The 13,613-nt window shown below is 34.6% G+C and overlaps 1 protein-coding gene across 5 annotated transcripts in view; it reads right to left on the bottom strand.

Annotated features, from left to right (window-relative positions):
- Positions 1 to 13,613, bottom strand: part of Ncam2 (neural cell adhesion molecule 2) — a 464,091-nt gene that overhangs the window by 47,271 nt on the left and 403,207 nt on the right. For all 5 annotated transcript variants that reach the window (XM_045149438.1, XM_045149439.1, XM_004654373.2 and 2 more), the window contains 2 exons: positions 8,164 to 8,283; positions 4,892 to 5,013 (listed from right to left, as the gene is read on the bottom strand). In XM_045149438.1, coding sequence (XP_045005373.1) covers positions 4,892 to 5,013; positions 8,164 to 8,283 — 242 coding nt within the window. The remainder of the gene's footprint in view (positions 1 to 4,891; positions 5,014 to 8,163; positions 8,284 to 13,613) is intronic.

Raw genomic sequence — 13,613 nt, 5'->3', positions numbered from 1 at the left:
TGAAAGAGAGTCAGTCTCCAGACAGTCAGGGCATCTAGTGCCAGAAGGTGCTACATGGGAAACTGGGGGAAAATCACCAATATCTGTCCAAGCAACTCATGGTCTAACCTACTTAGCAGCAAATAACCTGTCATGATGTTCACACAAGTGCAATAGTGGTGTACAGCCATGGTGGGAAACCAACTCTTCTTGATTTGGCTAACTGATCTGCTCAATGGAATGTGACCCATAGCTGGAGCTGGGAAATGAGTCAGAACCATATCCAAACATGAGCCCGCTCTCCATTATCAAGCTACCACCAATCACGGGCTACAAGAGGGCCTACACCTATTACATTCTCTATAAAAAAATAAGGTTTATCCCAAATGTCTGGTGCTAACTTACACTCCATTGGAGAAATTGCTTCTCTTTTTCACATAGATGTAGATCCTAAGGAGAGAACCAAACCATCATACCTCAAAAGGGCCCCAGCTGAAACTAAGAATAATTGGCGAAACAAGCAAGGGTGCTGTTTTCTTGGTGAACCAGGTGCCAGCACAAGGGTGAAGGAGATCAACACAGGGAACAATGAACTCCTACCAAATCAGAGATCCAGAGACACAGAGGCTCCCAATACCTCATCACTGATGCAGACCCAAAATGAACCCAACATGGCTCAGGGAAATTTTGCATAAAAGGGGGTGGAAAGAATGTCAGAGCTACATGTTGGGTCATGATAAACAGAGACATTTCTTCCTACCCATAACTGACATCTAACCCCCCAATGCATGACCCATATACCACAACGAGGACTGGCCAGGGGAGGGAGTAGGACATGGATGAGCCTAACAATGGTAACAACTTGACTGTATTCACTGAGTAAAAATCTAATTAATAAAAAAATAGATAAATTTTAAAAAGAGAGAGAGAGGATGCCATGACCACTTGCCACTACAAACAAACTCTAGATATATGTGACTCTTTGTGCATATGGCTATATATATGGGTCCTGGGGAATTGAACCTGAGCTGGCAGGCTTTGCAAACAAGCACCTTTAACTATTAAGCCATATCAAAAAACATATTTATTTGCTTATTTCACAGAAAGAGAGAGTAAGAATATGGGCACACCTGTACCTCTTTCCACTGCAAACAAACCCCAGACATATGTGCTACTTTGTACATCTGTCTTTACATGAGTATTGGGGAATCAAACTGAGCTGTGCAAAGTTTGCAAACAAGTGCCTTTAACCACTGAGCCATCTTCACACCTCCAGTGATCTTTTGGAAGAAAATATAAATTTATACACATGTACAAAAACATGAATGACAGAATTGTGTCAGAGTACTCCATGACCCACCAAAGTTTAGAGGTAAGACTCAACTGCTAAAGACACCATGTGTAGTTGACATGTAACATAGAGTGACATGGCTGGAAGCTGGAAGAGAGTCAGTCCCCAGACATTCAATGTGTTTAGTGCCAAAATGTGCTATCATGGGCGACTGGGGGAAATGACAAATATCTGTACAAACAACTCTTTGTATAACATACTTAGCAGCAAATAACCTGTTGTGATGCTCACACAAGTGTAATAGTGGTACACAGCCATGGTGGTAAACTAACTGCTCTTGATTTGGCAAACTGATCCATTCAGTGAAATGGAACTCACAGCTGGAAGTGGGAAACAAGTCAGAACCAGATCCAATATATATCAGTACATAATTGAATGAAGATATATATAGCCATTTAGCAATTTTGTACATTTATCTGCCTGTGTATCTACCTAATCATTCATTCAAAATTTTAGAATGTTTTATATATGCTTTTATCTTATTTACTTGACACTGCATGTCAAAATTTTAATAAAAACACATCATATGTTTTTCCAACTTTTTTTTTAAAGAAAAATAAAATACCTACCCATTGGTCTCTGGCTTTCACCAACATGCCATGGTGCATGCATGCCCATTCCCTCACACACATAATCCACATTCACACCAATATACACAGCCAAAGAAAAAGAGAAGCAACAATAATGAATGGCTATCATTATATAGGAGATAGGAAAAGTAATATTAATGGAATTTTTTTTTTCCAGGTAGTGTCTCACTCTAGCCAAGGCTGACCTGGAATTCACTATTGGCATAGGACTCACAGTGATCCACCTACCTCTGCCTCCCGAGTGCTGGGATTAAAGGTGTGTGCCACCACGCCCAGCTGGAAACAATATTTTTAAAATGACATTTCCCATCACTCAAATTTTAATACAAAACTAGGCATTTTCTTTTTTACATATATAATTTAATTTAATATAACTTATAAATATACATACATACATATATATATACATACATATATATATATGCATATGCATATGTATATGTATATGTATATGTATATGTATATGTATATGTATATGTGTATATGTATATGTATATGTATATATAGACACAATACCATCTCCTTAAGTCTTCCCCTCTCCTAAACTTTATAGGCACTTTCTAGCTTACTGTTCTCTGCTACCGATCTTTACTCTTTTAGACACTTACATGTCTAAGCATATGCAGCTGGGATCCATATATGAAAGAGAACATGTGGCATTTGGCTTTCTGGGCCCGGGTTACCAAAGTATAATCTCTTCTAGGTTCATCCATTTCCCTGCAAATTTTGTAATTGTTTTTCTTTACCAATGAATAGAAATCTATTGTATAAATGTACCACATATTCATTATCCATTCATCATTTGAGTGTCATCTAGGCTGGCTTCATTTCCTTGCTGTTGTGACTAGAGCAGCAATAAACATGGATGTACAAGTGTCTCTAAGATAGTGAGACAAGTCCTTAGGATATATGCCTAGGACTGATACAGGTGGGTCATGGTAAATCTATTTTTAGCTGTCTCAGGAACCTCCACATTGATTTCCACAATGACTGCATCAGATAACATTCCCACCAACAGTGTAGAAGGGTTCCTCTTTTTCTGCATCCTCACCACCATTTATTGTCATTTGTTATCCTTATGATAGCCATTCTGACAGAAGTGAGATGGAATCTCAAAGTAGTTTAAATTGCATTTCTCTGATGGCTAAAGATGTAAAACTCCCTGTACTTGCAGAATAGAAAACTAATTAAAAAAAGATGATAAAAAATGGACTATGAAACTCAATAGACAGTTCTCAAAAGAAGAAATACGGATGGCCTATAAACATCTGAGACTAGGCATTTTCAATCATGCCTTATCAAGAATTTGCAAATTTACAAACATATAAGTGGCCATTCTGTAAAACTGATCTATCCTATTTTATCAATCTCATTATGATTAAAATGTTAAGTTTTTTTTTTTTTTTTTTTTGGTTTTCCGAGGTAGGGTCTCACTGTATCCCAGGCTGACCTGGAATTCACTCTGTAGTCTCAGGGTGGCCTCGAACTCACAGCAATCCTCCTACTTCTGCCTCCCGAGTGCTGGGATTAAAGGCGTGCACGCCCGGCATTTGTTTTTTTTGAGGTAGGATCTCACTCTAGTCCAGGCTGACCTGGAATTAACTATGTAGTATCAGGGTGGCCTTGAACTCATGGTGATCCTCCTACCTCTGCCTCCTGAGTGCTGGGATTAAAGGAATGTGCCAACATGCCTGGCTTTCATAAAGTTATTTCTTATCCCAATTTAAATAAATCAAAATAATTATTAAGTCATTTTAAACACAAAATTGTGCTTAGTATAAACTAAAATATGTGTCCACATATATAATTGAATGAATAAAATGTCAGTATTGGCATTTTGTGAGGATATTAGGCTCTAGATAGGTGTGTTACTTAAGTGGACAATTTTTGCCTTCAACAATGATTAGGGCTACTATCAACAAGATAATGAATGTGAGCCATTGACAAGAGATTTTCTGTATTGTAAACAAAATGTTATAGCAAAATAATGACACCTGGAAAGAATTGTCTCATGATGGTGATAATAGAATTAAATTTAAGTAGTTGATTTAACATCTGAAATTAATTAATGAAATATTTCATTAAAATCAGATTCATTTTTTAATATTGCATCTAAGTCTAGAATCTTGAAACAACCATATTATAATTTAAAACAGGGTCCATCACAGAAAAATATTAAAGCTCTATCATCACTTTAGTAAGAAGTACAAGTTTAACATATTTATAGATGATAATGTTTGTTGGAAAGTTTTGAGGGAAAATCCTTCTCAGTATTCTTTGGACTCACTTTCAGCTAAAGAAAAAAGATAAAAATATCCAAAAGCAAGCTTTTTTTTTTTTTTTTATCATCTCAAGCCTAGGATAATCTCCCTTCCCCTGCACTGACCAAGTATACCCATGTGACTTGTCTAAAGCCTCAAGACTGAATAAAAACTAGGCAGTAAAATCAGTGCCTTCCTTCCTCTCTGCCTCTTGGTTACAGATACAGTGTGACCATGACTCATGACAATCTACTGTGATGGATTTTATCCCATTATTAAACCAAGTCAAATAAACACTTTCTTCCCTAGGTTTTTTTAGGCAGGTATTTTGTTAAAGCAATTGGAAAAGTAACTAACCTGTGGCCTGATGGACTCTAGGAGGTAGCCCCATGCACTACTAACAAAGAGAATATTAGGTAGAACATTTCTTCCAAAAGTTGTCAGACTAGTAAGAGGTATGTTAAATTGTTATTTCCGTAATGTTAGCAAGTTGTACTTCAAACCTAGAAATCAGTTGAAAGCTCTCATATTGTTTCAATGTTCTATGCTTATAATTCAGTTAAAAAATATTAGCAACTTAGAATGACAGATTTCAAAGTGGACGTTTAACACTAGTGGTATTATTGAGCATATGCTCACATATTGCATATTAACTTGTTGTGACTTTTCACATAACAAAAAAGACAAAATTGTAATAAACAAATACTTACACTTCTGTATTTCACAATGTACTCCAAAATAGGGGCCCCTCCATCATCCTGTTTGGTGATGCTGAGTTTAAAACTCTTTCCACTGCTTGGCTGTCCATGTATGGATGGAGGGCTTGGTTCACCTAAGCATGCAGTACAACATTGCTTTATTTTCACTCATTTCATATGTCCATGAAACTTCATCTTTATTTGTTTATCTGTTGTTTTTTTTTTTTTTTTTTTTGAGGTAGGGTCTCACACTAGCCTACGTTGATCTGAAGTTCACTATATAGTCTCAGGCTTGCCTTGAACTCACAGCAATCCTCCTACCTCTGCTTCCTGAGTGCTGGGATTAAAGGTCTGTGCCAGCACTCCAGGAAGAAAATATATTATATGAACACTTATTGTAGCTCCAAACTATAAGACATTTTTCTAGATTAACTACTTGATATATTTTTTTTGTTATAATCTTTTACACTCATTAACCCATATAGAAACAAGTGATACTAATCTAGAAGCATTTTCTATAATAGTATAAAATTTAATATTGATATTAATATGCAAGTTCTGTGAAAATACATTCAATTTTTCAATCATAAAACTTTACAACTCTTACAAGGAGGGGCCAGGGGGATGGGGTAGAACATGGTTGATCCTAACAATGGTAACAAATGACTATATTCGCTGAGTATAAAACTAATTAATAAAAAAAAAAGCTTTACAACTCTTATTACTCATAGTGTAATCCTGTTTATTTTATTAATGTAAATTTATTTTGTAAATAGTCATTAATATAAATATACAAACACATTAAACTATATGTATCTATCTACCAAGACATATAATGGCTTACATTTAGTAAGATGCTTTAATAATCATTAAAATATAAATTTAGGGGCTGGAGAGATGGTTCAGCACTTAAAGTGCTTGCCTGAAAAGCCTAACAGCCTGGATTTAACTCCCGAGTACCCACATGAAGGCAGATGCGCAAAGTGGTATATGCATCTGGAGTTCATTTACAGTGGAGAGAAGCCCTGGGGTACCCATTCTCTCTCTCCCTTCTCTGTCTCTCTCTGTGTGTAAATAAGTAAAATATTTTTGAAAACGTTTAATATAAATTTGGATAAAAAATTAGTCCAGATTTCTATACATTATTATATTAACATTTTGTTTTCTCTGAGCTTCATGCACATACTTGATTTTGTAAGCGTTCATCATATATAACAGATATGCTGATATTACTTGAATAAAATAGGAATCACTGGAAACAAATAATTTTCTACATCAAGGATGCCATATATACTAGATATATGTTAGAATAGGAACTCCTTATTGTGTGAAATTGATCTGATGGCTCAGGAAGTAGCCTCTGTGGAGATGGATTGGATATGAACTCATTATAGATAGCACAAATAGAAACTAAAATTTGCTGTGTTTAAGAAGTATCTAATACTTAGTCTATTCGTAGCAAGACCAAGGCAAAAATCTATGTGAGCAAAGGGATGTGAGAAAGATTTCATTCCAATTCTGAGAACCTGGGCTAACTGATAACTGTGCAAGTTAACTTGGTCTCAATCTCTCTCTCCCTCTCCCTCTCTCTCTCTCTCTCTCTCTCTCTCTCTCTCTCTCTCTCTCTCTCTCTCTCTGTGTGTGTGTGTGTGTGTGTGTGTGTGTGTGTGCATTGTGAGTATAGGCATGCATATACCTACCATGGTGAATGTGTAGAGTTCAGAGAGAAACTTTCGTGTCAGTCCTTGCCTTTATCTTGTTTGGACTTCTCTTGTTACAATCTCAGCTTACCAGGCTAGCTCTTTTACAACCTTCCAGAGAAATGCTCCCATCTCATGGCAGACATTCTCACATAATCATGTTTGCACAAGTACTTTATCCACTGGTCTTTCTATCAGCCCAGTTACCTTTCTAATATGATGACTACAACTTTACGAAAACAAGTAATCCCAGGAAAATGAGGCCATTTTAAAAGAATAGGATAATAAGAATTGCTGACAGAAAAACAATAAAATTACGGAGTATGCTAGAGCTATATAGAAATGGTGAACAGAGGAATTTTTAAATAATTTTTGTATCAATAAATGTATTCAAATTAGTGTGCAGATATGATGGCATGCCATGATATGTGTGTGTGTGTGTGTGTGTGTGTGTGTGTATGTTTGTGTGTGTAAGTCATCAACTATAATTCATATAATAGATTTAAAAATAATATACAAAGAAAATAAATAAATAACCTTGTTTAATGATTTTTTGAGAAAACTCATACCATTACATAGATTAGTATAATTTCTAACTTCAAATTGATAATTTACATGTATAATACATATTCATTTAATACTGAAACTGTAATCTTATTTCTTTAATGATTAGATTTAGGGATAATGCAGAAGCTATATTTTAGTAGCAACTCTTTTCCACATACATATATTAAAATAGTCATGCATATATATAAAGGATAACACACACCAATGTTTTTATTATAATTGATAAATCAAATAAAATTCAAAACCATCCCCAATTATCTATCATATTTCTGATAAAGGGAGCTTGGAGCAGAGGATAGAAATGAGGAAAAGTTATTGATCAAATTACAACAAAAATAAATTGTCATCACCAATTTTGATTCCCTAATTGTTTTTATAAAAAGAATTGTATACAGAACAAGGGATTTATGCAAAGATTATTCACAAGAATTTCTGACTCATATTCATTAATTTTTCCTTCATTTTACAATGACTAACTTAAAAAGAAATGTATTAAAATTTATCATAAGGTCATATAAATTCAAATAACATAATACCAAAAAAACAGGATAATTATGAAAAGAACACTCCAGTAGTTTTTATTTCTACCTTCTGTAGTCACTCTGTAAGAGATAATTTAGAGCCTCATTTTTCTGACAGTAGACCCTACAAAACTTATGGGATTAAGGCAATAAACCTCATTAACAGAACAGGAGATGTGACATATCATAAAAAACATCTTCCTATGATCACGGAATAGTATCTAAAGTCTAGCTCTAATTATTCACACTATGAATAAAAAGGAATTTTCGGTAGAAAATATTTTTTCTGTATACATCACATGCACCTTTTCTTTTATGTCTAACTCTAAAGGCAAAGGTATTTTTATCTGAGATGCCACCATCCTTAGAAACCACTTTCACAGAGATATAATTCTCTTCCCCAAAGTGTTAAAACCTCTCTCTGCATTTGAAACCCCCATTAAATGTTCATGGTAAGAACCTATCCAGAGAAAGATAAATGGTGATGACTACTTACGCACAGGTAACGTCTGGAAGATTTCTATCTTACTGTAGTCTCCTTGCCCTTTTCCATTCACGGCTGCAACCCTGATTTCATAAGTTGTATTCGGTTCCAGGTTGCTCAAAACAACCAGTGCTAGAAGAAAAATGCATACATTTATACTTCATACATTTTAACAAGGATAAATAATCAGGTTATTAAGATGTCAATTGAATATTTTCATATTTTCTTTCTTTCTTTTTTTTTTTTTGGTTTTTCGAGGTAGGGTCTCACTCTGGTCCAAGCTGACCTAGAATTAACTATGTAGTTCAGGGTGGCCTCAAACTCTTGATGATCCTCCCACCTCTGCCTCCCAAGTGCTAAGATTAAAGGTGTGTACCACCATGTCCAGCTAGAATATTTTCTTATTAACACTTTCCATAGACTATCTGAAACATATAGAAAGTCTACTTCAGAAGAGACTAATTTGTGGACTGTCCTCTGTGTCCTCCCTGTCAGCTTGACACAGCAAGTAAACTACGTGTCTGCTCAGCTAGACTCATAGGCATAAACAGAGTAATTCTCTTACTCTTTAATATCTTAGAAATAAGAATGATGATACACTAAAGAAGTTTTCTTTGCATATAATCATAGTTTGTTGGTTACTCTAATTCAAATAATTCTCTATCATTTTGTGAAGACATAGAATTCAGTGTACAGAACTATAGCCTCCAGTATGAAATATTTCAGTCATGACAAATAAAAATACATCAGCCATGACAAAGAAATGACTGAAAGTTGAATCTGTGAGGAAAGTAGACATTTTATTTCACAAATGAAATTCAAGCATTTTAAATACTAGTTTATAAAACTCTTTTCTCAATTATACATTGCTCCATACCTGGGTCCAAAGTCACAGAAATAAAGAAGATGAACCTGAAAAGCTACATAAATGTAACCTTAATGTGACATGTCAACCCCTTTGTAACTTCAACAGATGACATTGAATGCAATTGCAGATATGAAAATATGTCCATTTCATCTTCTCTCTAATTCAGCCATCAAAACTCTCTACTGATCACTTATTGATAAACAGAAAACATAACTAGTGGAATTGCTAAAGACATAGTTCAATCAAAAGGAAGTTATATATGCATTAAGTAATAACTAATAATACCAGGTCAAATGCATTAAGTAATAACTAATAATACCAGGTCAAATGGTCAAATCATATTAGAAGAAGATATAAATTATCATAAAAAGAAAGACTAAACTATAAACAAGAGCATATAAACTGTTGGTTTACATATTAGGCTAACTATTACTGAAAATCACTTATATTCAACCAAATTTCAATATAATTTATTAATAGGCTACCAATCATTATGAATTACAACATAATGCATATTCACTAGTTGAAATTTTTCATTTTATAATACAGGAAGCTATTTAAAACATTTGTTTTGTTATTTCATATCTTCCATTCTTTTCACCAACATTCATTATTTTGGTGTCTGTTATATGTGTTGTATTTATAGTTAATCTATCTTCAGTGAATTAACTGACCACTAGGAAAAATAAGTTATACAGTGTATTGCATATAATGCAATTTGTAAAAACACAGAATAAATTATGTAAATTATCAAACAACAGATAATGCAAAAATAGTCCAAATACCAATCAGAACATATTGCTACCTATTTAAATTTAATTTTATACAGACATAAAATTTTATGTGCAGGGTGCCAAGTGATGTTCATATTCTTTTTATGCAAGGTTTAAATGAAAGTAAATACATGTGTATCCTAGAAAATTTATCAAAATTTTTGATTAAAACATTCCAAATCAATATTTTCTTCCCACGTTTTTCACAAGTTTTTCAATACCCTATACATGTTATAAAATCATCAGAAAGGAAACAATTACAAATGGAAAATTGATCTATATATATATCAATTTCTTTTCTCGAGACAACTTAATTTTTCTTTGAGAGTGCACTACCTGCCACAGCCTCAGATTATAACAAGACATGATATCAGATTTAAGGGAGAGAAACTGGGGAAAAGCTGATTGTCATGGAAAACCAAATGGTTAGAGGTGGTAATAGAACTGGGGAGAATGATTGCTTGGATAAACGATTTCGGACTTGCTAAACACTTGCAAGCTTTTTCACGAAATCCATCCCCCAGTTTAGGAACAGGGAAATCAATAAATATATATTATAAACTCCAGAGAACAGATTAGATGGAGATGGTTATATAAACCTGGAATAGGTGGTGGCAACCTACATAAAATGCAGCAGATTTTTGCTAAGAAGTTGGTTTCCACTGTGCTTTCTGGAAAAAGCTTCTTCTCAGAATTATGAAGGCTTTCATCAGTTAAATACTTAAATTCTAACTATATTTTATTAATCTAATTAGATAAATATATAAACAACATGTAATATCATATAAATCTTATAGTCTTATAAATTTTGTAATAAATTTTCTGAGACGTGGAGAGGCAGCTGCAAGCATCATCCCAGATCAGGCAGCAGCCTGTAACAGACTTGCTTCCATGAGGATAATCAGCCATCCTCCTAGTCTATTGTAGGAAAAGTATTCAAGAAGTACAACAGAATTTAAATTTTGTGATTGAAATGATGAATGCAATTCATTAGAAATCAAAAGTATAAAGAACCCAGTCTAGGTTTGGTGTTTAATCTTTTAGAAATATAGAGATTTTTTTAAGGTTAGAGTGCTTCCCACAAGCACAAGGGCCCGAGATGGTATGATACCACCCTATCTCTAAACCTTGGCACCCATGTAAACATCTTGGAATTGTCACACACGTCTCAAACCCCAGTCCTGTAGGGATCAGAGACCTGAGAATTACTGGGGCTTGTTCAAAATACATGCTCACTTAGCAACTTCAATTTAAGGAAGAACAGAGATAAGTGGTAGAGGAGGACATTCCTTGTTTTCCTCTGACATCCAGACACATAGCTGCACACATGCACCACATGCACATCTGTGCAGATACACATCACACACACACACACACACACACACACACACACACACCCCACAAGAGGCAATAACTGAGTTACTAAAGTATCAGTCTATATGTAAGCAAACAAAGAAAATCTAGTTTGGTACTTAAACAATAAAAATAACCACTACATTTTACTTGAATTGGTTATGAATTTTACTCAGAAACACTCTGTCAGGCTGAAGAGATGGTTTAGCGGTTAAGCGCTTGCCTGTGAAGCATAGGACCATGGTGTGAGACTTGTTACCCCAGGACCCAAGTTAGCCAGGTGTGCAAGGGCGCGCACACGCACGTCTGGAGTTCATTTGCAGTGGCTGGAGACCCTGGCGCACCCATTCTCTCTCTCTCTCACTGTCTGCCTCTTTCTTTCTCTGTCTGTCACTTTCAAATAAATAAATAAGAATAAATAAATAAATAGAAACACTCTGTCTTGTGCATGGCCAATAGCTCCTTCGTCAACCATTCATAACCCTTCATAGGATTATGATTACTGTAAATGACCCACCAGCTCAGACAGAGGGAATCGTACTTCTTTACTTATGTTATAAACAATTCAAGTAAATTTGAACATTTCCTCACATATTCCTGTTTTCAGTGTTCAGATTGCTCTGGGGACTGAGTTTCACATCAGAATAATTTGTGAGGGAGAAAAGCAAAGAGAGCTAAACTATTCCACAATGTTGAGTTAAAGCACTCAAGGTTAAAGTGAATGATGGGAGGGCTTCCAGATAACTTTCAAAATTACAGGAAAGAGGTATTAAAGTAAACCTACTGATGGAAGCTTTACAAAGTTTATATACAAGAAATGTTTGTTTTTAAGACCTGAATCCAAAGATTTGGTGCAATAACACTTATTATGAGGCTGATTAACATTCTGTGAAAATACAGTTTATTGTGTAAACCAGGAAGAGCTGCATAAATAGCCCAAATTAAAGAGAAGCAAAGAAAAATGTTCCAGGGGAGTAAAGGCTGGACCTGTAATTTGGCTTGCCTTACTTGAGAGGATCTATACATTAAATCATCCATCATTTACTGGCCTATGATCAATCATAGGGTTTCTGATCCCTCAAACTGAGCCTGAAAGCAATCCAACACTTGAAAAATGCAAGACTGCCTATTCTATAGGAGAATTCCACCTCAAATTATGAAGTTAGTTTAAAAAAAAATAAAAAAGACAAATACTTTCCTTAAATGTGCCCATACAATAGGACAATAGAACTATAGACTGAAGCGTGGGATGGGTATGTTCCCTATAATTTATTAGAAATACAAACTAAAAACTTACATTTAAGTAGAACTAAATTAGAAATGACTATGAGTTCTCCATGGACAAGTACTATAAATTAATGTATTTTATAATGCTATTAAGTCAGCATGACTTGGCAGTCACAATGCAATCCTACGGAAATTTAAGTAGTACTCAAGTCCATCTATTAGGGCAGCAGATAGGAGTTCCATAAAGAAGCCAGTTTCCCTGACCAATTTAATGTTTCTGCTTGATTGAAATATGACTGAGATTTTTACGTAGCCTTTGGATTTAAATGCAAAAACCTAGCTGTAAGTGCAAAAGTGCACCTTAATATAATGCAATTTAAATTGGCGAACGTCAGGAAATTACAAACATTTTGCAGTTTTCACAACTGTAGAAACTATGTTGGAGAGGAAAAAATCAATTATATTCTCTTTTTATAAGAGAAACATATTTTACAGGGGATTAAAATAAGTTTTACTGCATAACTGTGTAGTGTAGGTGTGGTGTTTGAACATGAGCATGTGTACAGAGGTCAGTGGAGAATATTGGCTAAATATTCTTTCTTTTTTTCTTTCTTTCTTTCTTTCTTTCTCTCTTCTTTCTTTGTTCCCTACTTTTTCCCTTTCTTGTTTCTGTCTTTCCTTTTTTGCCATCCAGCTGTTTCCTTGAGAATGGAATCAAGCTCTCATGCATGAAGAGTTAGTGCTTGCATCTTCTGGGTTATTTCCCCAGCCCCTAAAATATATTTTTGTTTAGGCAACAATAAATCTCATTCTTTTGACTGTCACGAGCTGCAGAGGCTAGTAAATATTTTCAGACCTTACTGAAAAAGAAATAATGTGATAAATAATTGGACTGAACAAAATTCTAAAGCAAGATTATCTTTCTCCATATTTCAGCTCTTTCTTAGATACTGGGTCTGCAGAGTTTGCCTGCCATCCGGTATAAGCGGATAAGCTCTTCCCTAACAGATTCACTGTATCACTGACCATAAGTGGAAAAGTTTGCCAAGAGATTATGAAAAAAATTTTGACACCATTGCAAAAGAAAATGTTTATCTGGCTTAGAGTAAACCATACAAGATTACACATGTGCTAATCTTCTTCAATAGATCTAAGTGCTTACGTGAATCTCAGTTAAGACTCAGTGTTTTCACTGTAATCAAGTTAAATAAATAAAAAAGTTTCAACATTTATTATTAATT

This window comes from Jaculus jaculus, chromosome 5 (genome assembly GCF_020740685.1).
Source record: "Jaculus jaculus isolate mJacJac1 chromosome 5, mJacJac1.mat.Y.cur, whole genome shotgun sequence".
NCBI classification, from domain to species: Eukaryota; Metazoa; Chordata; class Mammalia; order Rodentia; family Dipodidae; genus Jaculus; species Jaculus jaculus.
The sequence above is the reverse complement of the archived record's forward strand: the minus strand, read 5'-3'. Positions and strand labels throughout refer to the sequence as shown.